The sequence below is a fragment of the Podarcis liolepis genome (genome assembly GCF_965112155.1).
Source record: "Podarcis liolepis genome assembly, chromosome: 18".
Classification (NCBI taxonomy): domain Eukaryota; kingdom Metazoa; phylum Chordata; class Lepidosauria; order Squamata; family Lacertidae; genus Podarcis; species Podarcis liolepis.
In genome coordinates, this window is record NC_139572.1 from 2,225,962 (window position 1) to 2,242,369 (window position 16,408).

Sequence of the window (16,408 nt, forward strand, 5' to 3'; positions counted from 1 at the left end):
GAAAAACAGTACTTCCTTGTAAATCTCAGAATTGTTTGAAAGCACGGATATCTGGGACGTGGAAGAACAGACACATCTCTGTGGAAAGTGAGCAAACCATGTAAGGCCAGGGCTTGGTTTAGGTTTGATGAGGTCCTCAGCTCCTGAAGGTCATGGGGCCCTTTCTATGTCCAGCTGTCCTTTGTCAACAACAAACTGTCGCTGTTTTTTGTGTTGAATATATGCTATATGGCGATTTATGGACCTAAAAGGTATCTCAAGCCATTTGCACATGCGGCCATGCGACCAGTCCATGCAGAATGTCGGCACCCTATATATAGAAAGGAGAAACCAGGGATATTTTAGGGAGCAGGCTAGCAGGCGGGGACCATGACTTACCAGGGGCCAGCAAACTTTTTCAGCAGGGGGCCGGTCCACTGTCCCTCAGACCTTGTGGGGGCCGGACTATATTTTTTGGGGGGAATGAACGAATTTCTATGCCCCACAAATAACCCAGAGATGCATTTTATATGAAAGGACACATTCTACTCATGTAAAAACACGCCGATTCCTGGTGTGTCCGTATGCCGAATTTAGAAGGCGATTGGGCCAGATCCGATCCCCGGGCCTTAGTTTGCCCACCCATGGCTTACACCACAGAAGCCTACAGAGACACAAAACACTGTTGCTGTATGTAGGTTTTATTTCATTTGTTTTTTACCTTATATTTTGGAAATGTACATCCAGTGGTTTTTCCCGCTTTAATTTTTTCGGGGGGCCCTAAGAGAGCGGGGCCCTAAGCCATAGCATGTTTAGCTTAGATGTAAACCCGGCACTGCCCGGTGAGGCAGAGGCAATATTTCCGAAATAAAATAACGAGCAACCTGGTCTCATGTGTTCCTCCAAAGGTATATCAGGAAAAAACATCTGCTATCCCAAGAGAGGCTTGCAGCAGCAACAGCTGGGGACGGGGGATAAACAGAACCGGGAATTATTTGCAAAGGACAGTACGCTGATGGGTGCAGGGTCTGGGTGGCGGAGCCTTGCCACCGTTCCACCCCACAGCCGTGACCCCCTTCGGCTCCGACCCTTGGGGCACAGCATGCCTAACTGAATTCTCCGCTGGAAGGTGGGTGCGATTGGGTTTCCGGGCTCTGTGCCAAAGCCCGGCTCGCCTTACCTCTCTGCCATTCCACCTGGAGGCCAGGGGCATCAATAATTCAACTGGGGCGATCGTCTCCCGTTGTCCGGGTGAGGGGGGAACGCAGGTGGGGGCCCCGAATGCTGCGTAGGGCCAAGCGACCGAGCCGGGAAGGATACGCAGAACGGCAAGGAGGGACGCCGATGGAGAACGGTGTGTCCCGGGAAACCGGGGGCTCCCAGGCCTCGTCCTCTTCCTCCGAAGGGGGCCGGGGCACCCCTGGGCAGAGTGGGGGCACCCCGGCGCCCCCTCCCCGCCAGCCCCGCGTAAGACCCAGACTCATCTTCCACACCCAGCTGGCCCACGGAAGCCCCACCGGAAAGATCGAAGGGTTCACCAATGTCAAGGAGTTGTACGCCAAAATCGCAGAGGTCTTCGACATCTCCCCCACAGAGGTGAGGCCTTTCTGGGTGGGGTGGAGAAGGAGAAATTCAGTTCGTAAGAGATTGGCTTGCCCATCCGAACACCCTGTTCCATCCCCTCCAACATTTCTCCCCTAAAAATAGGGACGTCCTATTCCATCCCCTCCAACGTTTCTCCTGTGAAAATAGGGACGTCCTATTCCACCCCCTCCAACGTTTCTCCCATGAAAATAGGGACGTCCTATTCCATCCCCTCCAACGTTTCTCCTGTGAAAATAGGGACATCCTATTCCATCCCCTCCAACGTTTCTCCCCTGAAAATAGGGACGTCCTATTCCATCCCCTCCAACGTTTCTCCTGTGAAAATAGGGACGTCCTATTCCATCCCCTCCAACGTTTCTCCCCTGAAAATAGGGACGTCCCATTCCATCCCCTCCAACGTTTCTCCTGTGAAAATAGGGACGTCCTATTCCATCCCCTCCAACGTTTCTCCCCTGAAAATAGGGACGTCCTATTCCATCCCCTCCAACGTTTCTCCCCTGAAAATAGGGACTTCCTATTCCATCCCCTCCAACATTTCTCCCCTGAAAATAGGGACGTCCTATTCCATCCCCTCCAATGTTTCTCCCTTGAAAAGAGGGACGTCCTATTCCATCCCCTCCAACGTTTCTCCCCTGAAAATAGGGCCGTCCTAAAGAAACGCGGGACATTCTGGGATCAAATCAGAAACCGGGACAGCTTCTGTAAACCCAGGACTGTCCCTGGAAAATAGGGACATTTGGAGGGTCTTCTGTTCTCACATGGATAACCAAGAAGCGGGATTCGAACACAAGAGCCGCCTTCCCTCCTGCAACTGGTATTCAGAAGTCTTGCCTGCTCCCCTCAAGAACGCAGCCTCTATTTTCACGGCAAGCCTTTCGCCCTCCATGCATTTATCCCATCCTCTTTTAAAGCCATCCAATTTGGTGGCCGTCCCTTGTACCCTGTGGCAGGGAGTCCCCTAGATTAACTATGTTTTACCGGCCTGGAATCTTCTGAGTTCTAGAGTCAAGAAACGCCGCTCTCTTTGGAGCTTCTCCAAATTTTGCACCCGGGTTTGATGAGGCCCTAAGCTGCTGATGGTAATGGGGCCGTTTATATGTCCAGCTGTCCTTTGTCAACAACAAATTGTTGCTGTTTTTTGTGTTGAATGTATGCTCTATGGTCATTGATGGACCTCACAGGTATCTCAAGCCATTTGCCCATGTTGCCATGCAACCAGTCAAGGCAGAATGTAGGCACCCTATATATAGAAAGGAGCAAACCAGGGATATTTTAGGGAGCAGGCGGGGCCCATGACTTACATCACAGGAGCCTACACAACACAAAACACTGTTGCTGTGTGTAGGTTTTATTTTACTTGTTTTTTATCTTATATTTTGGAAATGTACATCCAGGTTTTTTCCCTCTTTGAATTTTTTTGGGGGGCCCCAAAAGAGCGGGGCCCTAAGCTACAGCTTGTTTTTTTAAAAAGGTAAAGGACCCCTGACAGTTAAGTCCAGTTGTGGACGACTCTGGGGTTGCGGCACTCATCTCGCTTCATAGGCCGAGGGAGCCGGTGTTTGTCCGCAGACAGTTTTTCCAGCAGGACTAAACCGCTTCTGGCGCATGACGGAAACCAGAGTGCATGGAAACGCCGTTTACCTTCCCGCCGGAGCGGTACCTATTGATCTACTTGCACTTTGACGTGCTTTCGAACTGCTAGGTTGGCAGGAGCAGGGACCGAGCAACGGGAGCTCACCCTGTCATTGCGGGGATTCGAACCGCCGACCTTTTGATCGGCAAGCACAAGAGGCTCCGTGGTTTACACCACAGTGCCACCCGCGTCCCTACATAGCTTGTTTAACTTATACGTAAATCCGGCACTGTGTGTGGGTTAAACCACAGAGCCTAGGACTTGCCGATCGGAAGGTCGGTGGTTCGAATCCCCGCAAAGACGGGGTGAGCTCCCGTTGCTCGGTCCCTGCTCCTGCCAACCTAGCAGTTCGAAAGCACGTCAAAGTGCAAGTAGATCAATAGGTACCACTCCGGCGGGAAGGTAAACGGCGTTTCCGTGCGCTGCTCTGGTTCGCCAGAAGTGGCTTAGTCCTGCTGGCCACATGACCCGGAAGCTGTACGCCGGCTCCCTCGGCCAGTAAAGCGAGATGAGCGCCGCAACCCCAGAGTCGGCCACGACTGGACCTAATGGTCAGGGGTCCCTTTACCTACTTTTGCTATGTTTTACCAAGGGGCACGGGTGGCGCTGTGGGTTAAACCACAGAGCCTTGGACTTGCCGATCAGAAGGTCGGCGGTTCGAATCCCCATGATGGGGTGAGCTCCCGTTGCTCGGTCCCTGCTCCTGCCCACCTAGCAGTTCGAAAGCACACCAGCGCAAGTAGATCAATAGGTACTGCTCCAGCAGGAAAGTAAACGGCATTTCCGTGCGCTGCTCTGGTTTGCCAGAAGCGACATGACCTGGCCACATGACCCGGAAGCTGTACACCGGCTCCCTCGGCCAGTAAAGCGAGAAGAGCGCTGCAAACCCCAGAGTTGGCCGCAACTGGATCTAACGGTCAGGGGTCCCTTTACCTTTATCCTGAACCCTTTTTGCTTCTCTCCCTCCGCAACCCCCTTTTGTCTCCCACACCCCTTTTTTGACATCCCCACCCCATCCCCTTGCTGGCCAACCCCACCGGGCAGAAAACCTTAAGCGTGGATCCGTTCTCTCCCCCAGATCCTTTTCTGCACCCTGAACACTCACAAGGTGGACATGCAGAAACTTCTCGGAGGCCAGATCGGTCTGGAGGACTTCATCTTTGCCCACATCCGCGGCGAGACGAAAGAGGTGGAGGTGACGAAGACGGAGGATGCTCTGGGTCTCACCATCACAGATAACGGGGCCGGATGTGCCTTCATCAAGGTCAGGATGAGGCCAAAGAAGGTCATGTCAGGAGATCTGAGTAGCTGAAAATGCAACTTTTCCTCCTTGTACACATCATTTTCATCATCATTACTATTATTATTATTATTATTATTATTATTATTATTATTATTATTATTCCATTTTTTTTATTTATACTTTATGTACAGTGGTACCTCGGGTTAAGTACTTAATTCGTTCTGGAGGTCCGTACTTAACCTGAAACTGTTCTTAACCTGAAGCACCACTTTAGCTAATGGGGCCTCCTGCTGCTGCCGCGGTGCCGGAGCATGATTTCTGTTCTCATCCTGAAGCAAAGTTTGATACGATACGATATCTTTATTGTCATTGTCCCATGCAGAACAATGAAATTGAAAAACTACATAAAACTACCACAAAACTACATAAAACATTCAAAAACCCCCAGGTTCTTAACCTAAAGCACTATTTCTGGGTTAGTGGAGTCTGCAACCTGAAGCGTATGTAACCTGAAGCGTATGTAACCCGAGGTACCATTGTATTATTATTAAATCCATTTTATTTATTTATACGTTATGTATTTATTTATACTTTTCATTTCACTTGTTTATGCATTTCACAGTGGTACCTTGGTTTTCAAACTAAATCCAGTCCGGAAGTCCGTGCCAAAACCAAAGCGTTCTAAAACCGAGGCGCGCTTTCCCATAGAAAGGAATGAAAAACAAATTAATCTGTTCCAGACTTTTAAAAACAACCCCTAAAACAGCCATTGAACATGGATTTTACTATCTAATGAGACCACTGATCCCTGAAATGAAAGCGATAAACAATGCACTGCAGTCACACAATCAATCCATCAGTAGCCGGACTGGGTCCCACGCAGTCACAAAAACAAAACGAAAAGAGCCACAAAAACAAAAACGCAAAATAAATAGCAAAAACAAACAGCGTAACACTCAAATCAGAAGTGTAACACTCAAAACGGAGCACGTTCGGCTTCTGAAAAAAGTTTGCAAACCAGAACACTTACTTCCGGGTTTGCAGTGTTTGGGTTCCAAGTTGTTTGGGTACAAAGGCGTTTGAGAACCAAGGTACCGCTGTACATATCATTTTCAGGTAATTTGTGCTTTTGAAGTCCGACAGGCCGTGTCTCTTAAAGGAAACGGCACGCCAGAACTTTCGCTGAAGGTGCATGCGCTCCCTTAACCTTGTTGTTGTTTTGTCATTTAGTCGTGTCCGCCTCTTCGTGACCCCCTGGACCAGAGCACGCCAGGCCCTCCTGTCTTCCACTGCCTCCCGCAGTTTGGTCAGACTCATGCTGGTAGCTTTGAGAACACTGTCCCACCATCTCGTCCTCCGTCGTCCCCTTCTCCTTGCGCCCTCCATCTTTCCCAACATCAGGGTCTTTTCCAGGGAGTCTTCTCTTCTCCTGAGGTGGCCAAAGTCTTGGAGCCTCAGCTTCAGGATCTGTCCTTCCTGTGAGCACTCAGGGCTGATTTCCTTCAGAAGGGAGAGGTTTGATCTTCTTGCAGTCCATGGGACTCTCAAGAGTCTCCTCCAGCACCAGAATTCAAAAGCATCCATTCTTCGGCGATCAGCCTTCTTGATGGTCCAGCTCTCACTTCCATACATCACTACTGGGAAAACCATGGCTTTAACTATACGGACCTTTGTTGGCAAGGTGATGTCTCTGCTTTTTAAGATGCTGTCTAGGTTTGTCATTGCTTTTCTCCCTTAACCTACAGCGCATCAAAGAAGGCAGCATTATCAACCGCATCCCAGTCGTGTGCGTCGGAGACAGCATCGAGGCCATCAACGACCAAACCATCGTCGGGTGCCGCCACTACGAAGTTGCCAAGATGTTGCGTGAGATGCCGAAAGCCCAGCCCTTCACCCTGCGCCTCGTGGAGCCGAAAAGGGCTTTTGGTGAGTGGGGGGGGGGGAGAGGAAGACCCCCCTCAAAGGGGCTGGGGAGAGGAAGCAGCCGGGGTGTGTGTGGATTTTGCACAGGGGTAGAAAGGGACGCGGGTGGCACTGTGGGTTAAATCACAGAGCCTAGGACTTGTCGATCAGAAGGTCAGCGGTTCAAATCCCCACGACGGGGTGAGCTCACGTTGCTCGTTCCCAGCTCCTGCCCACCTAGCAGTTTGAAAGCATACCAGTGCAAGTAGATAAATAGGTACTGCTCTGGCGGGAAGGTAAACGGCGTTTCCGTGCGCTGCTCTGGTTCGCCAGAAGCGGCTTAGTCCTGCTGGCCACATGACCCGGAAGCTGTACGCCAGCTCCCTCAGCCAATAAAGCGAGATGAGCGCCGCAACCCCAGAGTCAGCCACGAATGAACCTAATGGTCAGGGGTCCCTTTACCTAGACCTCAGCCTCCAGTGTACTTGGGAATGGCTGGTCCTGAATGGGGTAACTGTGCCCCTGAAGGACCAGGTGTGCAGCCTGGGAGTCATTTTGGACTCACAGCTGTCCATGGAGGCGCAGGTCAGTTCGGTGTCAAGGGCAGATGTCTACCAGCTCCACCTGGTACGCAGGATGAGATCCTCCCTGCCTGCGGACTGTCTGGCCAGAGAGGTGCATGCTTTGGTTATCTCCCGCTTGGACTACTGCCATGCGCTCTACGTGGGGCTGCCTTTGAAGGTGACCTGGAAACTGCAACTAATCCAGAATGCGGCAGCCGGACTGGGGACTGGGAGCGGCCGCCAAGACCACATAACACCAGTCCTGAAAGACGTACATTGGCTCCCAGGACGTTTCCGAGCACAATTCAAAGTGTTGGTGCTGACCTTGAAAATCCTAAACGGCCCAGTATACCTGAAGGAGCGTCTCCACCCCAGACACCGGGGTCCATCTCTGAGGGTCTTCTGGTGGTTCCCTCACTGCAAGAAGTGAGGTTACAGGGAACCAGGCAGAGGGCCTTCTTGGTGGTGGCGCCCGCCCTGTGGAACACCCTTCCATCAGATGTCAAGGAGAAAAACAACTACCTGACTTTTAGAAGTGATCTGAAGGCAGCCCTGTTTAGGGAAGCTTTTAATGTTTAGTAGGTTATTGTATTTTAGTGTTCTGTTGGAAGCCGCCCAGAGTGGCTGGGGAAACCCAGCCGGGTGAGCGGGGTATAAATTATTATTATTATTAGCATCTCCAAGTTGGGCTCGGAAGGTCCCCTAGTCCGAAACCCAGCAAATCCGAGGACCCCCCAAATGTTCCAAAGAGTAAGCCGGGGGCCGCGCAATATTCCACAGCGACATGCGCACCCTTGATGCGAGCGTGTTGTGCATAGCTGTCAAGCGTCCCTTATTTGGCGGGACAGTCCCTTATGCCAGCGCCATGTCCAGCTGCTGTCCCTTATTGTTAATGTCCCTTAAATAAGCTACTGAAGGTAATGGGGCCCTCTCTATGTCCAGCTGTCCTTTGTCAACAACAAATTGTTGCTGTTTTTTGTGTGTGTTGAATATATACTATATGGTAATTTATGGACCTAATAGGTATCTAAAGCCATTTGCACGCAACAAGATATGTATTCTATCAAAGTAATTGTTGATCCCTTATTTTGGCTGCTGATCCCTTATTTTCGAGGCTGCTGGTCCCTTATTTTCAAATCTGTAAGTTGACAGCTAGGGTGTTGTGCAGAGTGCGAGTTAGACAGGGGCTGGCCAGAAACAGAACTGAGTTTGTCAAACCAATCTAACTTACCGAAACTATGCCCTCCTTTTTCTGCTTCCTAGACATGATCAGCCAGAGAACACGAAGCAACAAAGTGGCCAGCGAGGGGAAAGTCGCCAGCGGAAAGGAGACACTGCGGCTACGATCGAAGGGCAGCGCCACGTTGGAGGAGGCGGTGAGTCAGTCCCGGTTCCGGTTTTGGTCTGTGGTTCGTCCCGGCTTCGGAGGTGTCGAAACAGCTCCTTGCCAAGGGTGCAAGACAGCTTAGGCACGCCTCTCCTTCTGTCCCAGGCCTTTCCCTATGTTTTTCTCCCACTGCTTTCCCGTAAAATTGCAGAATTGTAAATTGGGAACCGGCCCCATCTGATCCAGGCATCCCCAAACTCAGCCCTCCAGATGTTTTGGGACTACAATTCCCATCATCCCTGACCACTGTCCTGTTAGCTAGTGTTGTAAATGTTTCTTCCGTGAAAATAGGGACGTCCTATTCCATCCCCTCCAACGTTTCTCCCCTGAAAAGAGGGACGTCCTATTCCATCCCCTCCAACGTTTCTCCCCTGAAAATAGGGACGTCCTATTCCATCCCCTCCAACATTTCTCCCCTGAAAATAGGGACGTCCTATTCCATCCCCTCCAACGTTTCTCCCCTGAAAATAGGGACGTCCTATTCCATCCCCTCCAACGTTTCTCTCCTGAAAATGGGGACATCCTATTCCATCCCCTCCAACGTTTCTCTCCTGAAAATAGGGACATCCTATTCCATCCCCTCCAACATTTCTCCAGTGAAAATAGCAAAAGCAGGATATTATGGGATCAAAACAGAAACCGGGACGGCTTCTGTAAATCCAAGACTTTCTCTGGAAAACAGGGACACTTGTAGGGTCTGCAAGGTCCACCCCATATGGCCCCCCCCCCCCGCATTTCCCAACCCTTGTTTGATACCCGACATATTCTGGGACTTTGCCCACCCATCCCAAGCCACAGCCTGGGGGGGCCACGAAGCTGACCTCCCCCCGTTTTCCCACTTGTAGCCCAGCGAGTGCGAGGAGGAAGCCGCCGGGAAAGTCGACGACCTCCTGGAGAGTTACATGGGGATCCGAGACGTGGAACTGGGTGAGTGTAGAGGCGCAGGTCTCATGCCCTCTGAGACCCCCGGAGAGTCGGTCAGCCCAGGAGTGGGGGGCTGCCATCCTGAGCTGGGTGGGACAACGGACCCGGGAGAGAGCTGGGTTCAGATTCTGCCATGCATCATAAGGTCAGCGGTTCGAATCCCCGCAATGACAGGGTGAGCTCCCATTGCTCAGTCCCTGCTCCTGCCAACCTAGCAATTCGAAAGCACACCAGTGCAAGTAGATAAATAGGAACCGCTCCGGCGGGAAGGTAAACGGTGTTTCCGTGCGCTGCTCTGGTTTGCCAGAAGCGGCTTAGTCCTGCTGGCCACATGACCCGGAAGCTGTACGCCGGCTCCCTCGGCCAATGAAGCGAGATGAGCGCCGCAACCCCAGAGTCGGCCACGACTGGACCTAATAGGGTCAGGGGTCCCTTTACTTTTACCACTGCAGACACATGGTTTATATACTGAACTTATGTGTTTGCCTTGTACATTTATGGATACACACACACACACACACACACACACACACACACATAAAGACTCACTTTTCCCCTCCTAAAAAGTAAGGGGAAATGTGTGTGCGTCTTATGGAGCGAATGCAGGCTGCGCAGCTATCCCAGAAGCCAGAACAGCAAGAGGGATTGCTGCTTTCGCTGCGCAGCGATCCCTCTTGCTGTACTGGCTTATGAGATTCAGAATGTTTTTCTTCTTGTTTTCCTCCTCCAAAAACTAGGTGTGTCTTGTGGTCTGGTGCGTCTTATACAGCGAAAAATACGGTGTGTTTTTTATATATATATATATATATATATATATATATATATATACACACACACACACACACACACACACACACACACACACATATGCATACACACACACACACACACACACACACACACATATGACCTTAGAATTCCTATAACAAAAGAATAGTAGAGTCGGAACGGGGGCACCCCACGGTCATCTAGTCTGACCCGCTGCAACGCAGGGCTCTTAACACCCCTGAATGGTAAATATGGCCATGGGAAACTTCTCTGGTGCCCCCCTTTTGTGTCCTGCAGCCTCGAGCATGGTGGAAATGGCCAAGGGACGGCAGGGCTCCGAAGATTTCGCCCGCGGCCTGGATCTCCTTCTGGGCGAGTTTGCCTTCCCAGAAGAATTTGTCACCGAAGTCTGGGGAACCATCTGCGAGGCCAAGGGGAGCCCCAAGTAGAGGCGAAGATCTCCTGTCTCTCCATCCTTATCTCTCTTCCGCTAGGCTTCCTGCGCCTCTTATCCCAGCCGGTTTTTTTTTAAAGGTCTTTGGTTTCCATCCAGACACACAAACTCGTTTTTCTCTTTCTTTTTTTAAGAAAGGAAAGAAAAGCGGAATTAATCTGCAGCTCCTTTTGTTCGTTTTTTAAAGAAGCACCCATCTCATACCCTCCGATGAAAACAGGGACGTCTTATTCCATCATAATACAGTGGTACCTCGGGTTAAGTACTTAATTCGCTCCGGAGGTCCGTTCTTAACCTGAAACTGTTCTTAACCTGAAGCACCACTTTAGCTAATGGGGCCTCCCGCTGCCGCTGCCCGATTTCTGTTCTTATCCTGAAGCAAAGTTCTTAACCTGAAGCACTATTTCTGGGTGAGCGGAGTCTGTAACCTGAAGCGTCTGTAACCCGAGGCAGCACTGAAATAGTAATAGTTTTATTATCTATACCCAGGCTGAGTTGCCCCAGCTACTCTGGGCAACTTCCAGCATATATAAAAACATAATAAAACGTGAAACTTTTAAAACTTCCCTGTACAGGGCTGCCTTGAGATGTCTTCTAAATGTTTTCGAGTTACTTATCTCCTTGGCTCAGGGGTCGCATAACTCCATCCCCTCCAACGTTTCTCCCCTGAAAACAGGGACGTCCTATTCCATCCCCTCCAACGTTTCTCCCCTGAAAATAGGGACGTCCTTTTCCATCCCCTCCAACGTTTCTCCCCTGAAAAGAGGGACGTCCTATTCCATCCCCTCCAACGTTTCTCTCTTGAAAATAGGGACGTCCTATTCCATCCCCTCCAACGTTTCTCCCGTGAAAATAGGGACGTCCTATTCCATTCCCTCCAACATTTCTCCCCTGAAAATAGGGACGTCCTATTCCATCCCCTCCAACGTTTCTCCCCTGAAAATAGGGACGTCCTATTCCCTCCCCTCCAACGTTTCTCCCCTGAAAATGGGGACGTTCTGGGACCAAATCGGAAACTGGGGTGGCTTTTGTAAATCCAGAACTGTCCCTTGAATATAGGAGGGTCTGAGATCTTTTCCGGAAGCCTGTGCTTTGCTTTGCTGATCCATGCACTTTCTTCACCCCAATGCCGGTAACACAAACATTTCCACAAAGGAGATGTGTGTCCCACACACCCTGCCCCCAAAATGGACCTCCACGGACCACCTTATTTTGTGAGGCTCCCCACCCCCCGTGCTCAGGTCCACATGAACCCGAACCTCAGCCCCATGGCTCACCTGCCCTGTTTTTTTTTTGCAGCAAAGCTTCACGTTAATGAAACACCAGCATCGTAATTAAAAAATAAAAGGTAACGTTAACACTAATTTTCTCATTTCCTCTCAGCCTTCCGGAAGTCAACTCTCCTGCCTTTGACTGTGATGTACATAAAGTTTTGTTGGTTTCTTTTTGGAATAATTAAAAAGTTATTTAAAAACCATTCCTTTTTTTTTAAAAAAAGGGGAGAATCGTTTCTACAAGGGCAGTGCCGCTCAGTAGGCAGAGCACCTGCCGTGCGTGCAAAAGGTCCCGGGTGCAAGATAATAGCATCTCCCTGGAAGGTTGGGAGAGATGCGTCGGATAGCCTGGAAACCTGGAGAGATGCTGCCGGCCCGTGCAGACAGCGCTGGGCTACACGGACTGGTGGTTTTCTCTTGCAAATGAAATTCGGTTGCCAAGAGCTCCCCGCAGCTTCCCAAGTTTCGCTCCTCTCCAGGGCTGTTCCCAAGCAATCGGAGAGTGCGCCCGTGTGAACCTAGCCTCCCCTCCGCTCTTTTCATGCCGCTCTTGATTCTGGGAGACAAGCAGGGAGGGGAGCTGGTCACAGCAGGAGGGGGAGACCTCCTTGCCTCTTCCCCAGCCGGACTCATCTCTGCCTCTTGGCCTCCCTCTATTCACAACCATGAGGTCTAGCAACTTGCACCGTCTTCCCCATCCATTCTTCCCTTTGAGGCTGGTAGCCCAGGGATTTTGAGGTGCATGCTGGGATGTGCTTCTGCGTGCCCCAAATAATAATAATAATAATAATAATAATAATTTATTATTTATACCCTGCCCATCTGGCTGGGCTTCCCCAGCCACTCTGGGCGGCTTCCCAAAAAATATTAAAATACTGCAATACATCAAACATTAAAAGCTTCCCTAAACAGGGCTGCCTTCAGATGTCTTCTAAACGTCTGGTAGTTGTTGTTCTCTTTGACATCTGGTGGGAGGGCGTTCCACAGGGCGGGTGCCACCACCAAGAAGGCCCTCTGCCTGGTTCCCTGTAACTTGGCTTCTCGCAGTGAGGGAACCGCCAGAAGGCCCTCGGCACTGGACCTCAGCGTCCGGGCAGAACGATGGGGGTGGAGACGCTCCTTCAGATATACTGGACCAAGACCAAACTCCAGCTTAAGTGCCTTCGTTACGGCGACGAGGGGACAAACCCTAAACCGTTATGAGGAGGGAACCGGCAACAAATCACCCTGTTCAAATTGGAGTTGACTCTTTATTAGCAAGAGCGCGATCCACACGGACTTGGCGGGCTGTCAGGCCTAATGAGCACAGCAGCTCGTCCCCTGTAGGTCTTGCCCCATGGATCAGTTGCCAAGGCTGAAAATCCCCGCTCCCCACAGCCGTCTTAACTCCCCTCCTCTCCAGGGTTTTCCCCATGCAATCGGAGACGGCGCCAGCCAGAAGCCAACCTAACCTCCGCCCTTTTTCATGCCGCTTCTGGTTCTGCGAGACCGGGGAGCTTGTGGCAGCAGGAGGCGGAGACCCCCTTGCCTCTTCCCCAGCCAGACGCCTCTCTGCCTCTTGGACTCCATCCTCCTCTCCTGCGTCCGCTTCTGCCTCCGAGTCTGGACTGCTCTCTGCCACAGACTCTTCCCCGCTCACAAAGCCCTGATGCCTCTTCGGTTTCCAATACCTCCCCCCCCCCAGTCTTCTCCCTCTGACCACTCGCTGTCGTCCCACCACCAATCCCCGGGCTCTGAGCCTCCCAAGCCCCCTACCCTCCAGGGCTTTGCCCAAGCAATCAGAGACTGCGCCCGTGTACAGCCAACCTCCCTCCGACCTTTTCATGCCTCTCTTGGTTCTGTGAGATGAGGGGGACAGGCAGGAGGGGAAGACCCCCTGGCTTCTTCAGCAACTTGGCCCCACTGAAAGGTGCTTCCCCTCCTTTCCAGTCTCTGCTTCCGCCTCTGATTCTGGACTGCTCTCTGGCACAGACTCTCCCCGCTCACTACGCCCTGTCGCCTCTTCGGTTTCCAACACCTCCTCTTCCAGCCTTCTCCATCTGACCGCTCGTCGTCGCCCCACCACCCATCCCCGGGCTCTGAGCTTTCTTCCCTGGGGGGGGGGGTCCCCTAAGCTGCTTCCCCCGCCCCTGCACCCAACCGGCACCCCGTCTCAGAAAAACAACCACCACCAACGACCACAGGCAGGAGATGCCACAGGCTTTATTACGGCAACAATTACACATGCACAAATCCATGCAGTTGTGTCGCTCCCTCTTCCCACAACGATCCAGGCCCCCCCCCCAATTCCGGGTGCAGGATACCGAGCGTCCATTCGCCACCCACAATGTCTGTTGGAAAGATAACCGCACCGTCCACTCGTCCTGTCCCTAAGTGAGCGTTCAGGCTCGACGCGCCCGTTTTTAAACATGCTATATTTTTGGCGCCACCAACACAACACGGGGAGGAGAGTTTCTGGGCTCAGGATCAGATCTCGAGGGGGGCGTGCAGGATGAGACAGAGAGGGCATGCATGTATGTGTGTATCACCACCCTGGGACCTGGAGGGTGCAATGTGGGAGGTCAACAGCAGGGGGCGCCATAGCCAATGGGAGGAAGGGCCAATGAATTCTACTTCCCACTGCGATCGAAATGATTCAACCGCCCCATTCCAAATCAGGTCTATTATCAAAAGTTTTAATGGGACGCGGGTGGCGCTGTGGGTTAAACCACAGAGCCTAGGACTTGCCGATCAGAAGGTCGGCGGTTCGAATCCCCGCAACGGGGTAAGCTCCTGTTGCTCGGTCCCTGCTCCTGCCAACCTAGCAGTTCGAAAGCACGTCAAAGTGCAAGTAGATAAATAGGTACCGCTCCGGCGGGAAGGTAAACGGCGTTTCCGTGTGCTGCTCTGGTTCGCCAGAAGGGGCTTAGTCCTGCTGGCCACATGACCCGGAAGCTGGACGCCGGCTCCCTCGGCCAATAAAGCGAGATGAGCGCCACAACCCCAGAGTCGTCCGCGACTGGACCTAATGGTCAGGGGTCCCTTTACCTTTTACCCGCCTACATTTAAGGTTACCAGACGTCCCCGTTTCCCTGATTTACAGATCAGTCCCCTGACAAAATCCATCTGTTTAGTGGGAAGTTGAAAAGCGTCCCCCAATTCATTGGAAAAAATCTGGTCACCTTAGCCTACATTCTAGCCGGGATTAACATTGCCGGAGGAGGCGAAAATGAATCCGGCTCCTTCGACCGTTCGGAACCGACTCACAAACTTGGGAACCCTGAGAGACGTTTCGCCGAACCCCGGGAAATAAAGGAATCGCAGCTCATGCTAGGTTAGGGGGTCACCGGTTTGGGATTGGGGACCCGGCCCTGCGAAGGGGCACATAACTGAGTGCGGTTGGCACGGGCGATGGGAAATTGAGAGCGCCTTCGCCGCCCTGTTTATAGCACAGCGCGGCGCACATTGGAGCTGAGATGCTTCCGAGATGCGGGCTTCGCCATGACCACGGAGGGGCTGTACCACTTTCCCCTCCCGCCATCGCAGACCCCCTCTCCTACTGGAGCACAGATTCCTGGGTGAATTTCCTCCTCAGTGACGGGTTGAGCACCGGGTACAGCGAGACGATGGAGGGCCGGGCTTTGAAGCTGGGGTAGATTCTTCGCAGCACCGCCCGTCGAAAGAGGATGTAGACCCAGGGGTCCAGGATCTGGTTCCAGGTTGCTACTCGAAGGTAGATGAGGAGCTGGATTTCGGTGTCCCGGGGGATCTGGCTGAGGGGCAAGTCGCCTCGGGGGGCTTGGAGAGCCGTCTGTGCGATGAGGATCTGCGGGGCAGGGAAAGAGAATATGATGAAAACGATGTATATGACAGCAGTGAAATCAGCAGTGAATGGATGCTTTTGAATTCTGGTGCTGGAGGAGACTCCTGAGAGTCCCATGGACTGCAAGAAGATCCAACTGATCCATTTGGAAGGAAATCAACCCTAAGTGTTCATAGGAAGGACAGATCCTGAAGCTGAGGCTCCAAGACTTTGGCCACCTCAGGAGAAGAGAAGACTCCCTGGAAAAGACCCTGATGCTGGGAAAGATGCAGGGCACAAGGAGAAGGGGACGACAGAGGACGAGATGGTGGGACAGTGTTCTCGAAGCTACGAACATGAGTTTGACCAAACTGCGGGAGGCAGTGGAAGACAGGAGGGCCTGGCGTGCTCTGGTCCAGGCGGACGAAGAGGCGGACACGACTAAACAACAATAACAAAACTGTAATAAATTATCTATCTATCATCTATCTATCTATCTATCTATCTATCTATCTATCATCTATCTAGGTTCCCTTTCTGTGGCTGATCCACTCACTCACCAGCAGGGGGAGCCAGCAGACGCTGGCGATGACCATGATGCCTAACAGTTGCACCATCATCTCCACCTCGCTGTCTCGCCGCCGCTGGACAGACTCGGAGTCGTGGTAGACGCGGCAGAGGGTGACTACGCTGATCGTGTTGAGCAGGAAGGAGAGGCCCACGCAGAAGAGGCCGAGAAGAGCGAAGATCAGGCAGAAGACCACGTTCCTGGAGTCATGGAGCAACGTCAGGAAGCACCAAGAGTTGGGGTACTGCAAGGTGTAGTCGCCCAGGCCGAAGACGGGCAGAAGGCCGAGGACGAAGCCCCCGGCCCACACCAACCCCACCAACGTCC

At 52.1% G+C, this 16,408-nt stretch overlaps 2 protein-coding genes across 4 annotated transcripts in view; one reads left to right on the forward strand and one right to left on the reverse strand.

Annotated features, from left to right (window-relative positions):
* The first annotated feature begins 796 nt into the window (after positions 1-796).
* GIPC3 (GIPC PDZ domain containing family member 3) lies at positions 797-11,024 on the forward strand. Its single transcript, XM_083484096.1, has 6 exons — positions 797-1,575; positions 4,296-4,481; positions 6,206-6,386; positions 8,189-8,301; positions 9,158-9,239; positions 10,302-11,024. The coding sequence occupies exons 1-6, from the start codon at positions 1,261-1,263 to the stop codon at positions 10,451-10,453; spliced, it is 1,029 nt and encodes a 342-aa protein (XP_083340222.1). The 5' UTR covers positions 797-1,260; the 3' UTR covers positions 10,454-11,024.
* Positions 11,025-13,914: 2,890 nt separating this feature from the next.
* TBXA2R (thromboxane A2 receptor) overlaps positions 13,915-16,408 on the reverse strand; it is an 18,075-nt gene continuing 15,581 nt past the window's right edge. For all 3 annotated transcript variants that reach the window (XM_083483957.1, XM_083483958.1, XM_083483959.1), the window contains exons 2-3: positions 16,074-16,408; positions 13,915-15,537 (exon numbers count right to left, since the gene is read on the reverse strand). The exon at positions 16,074-16,408 is cut by the window's right edge. In XM_083483957.1, coding sequence (XP_083340083.1) covers positions 15,268-15,537; positions 16,074-16,408 — 605 coding nt within the window. In that variant the 3' untranslated portion in view covers positions 13,915-15,267. The remainder of the gene's footprint in view (positions 15,538-16,073) is intronic.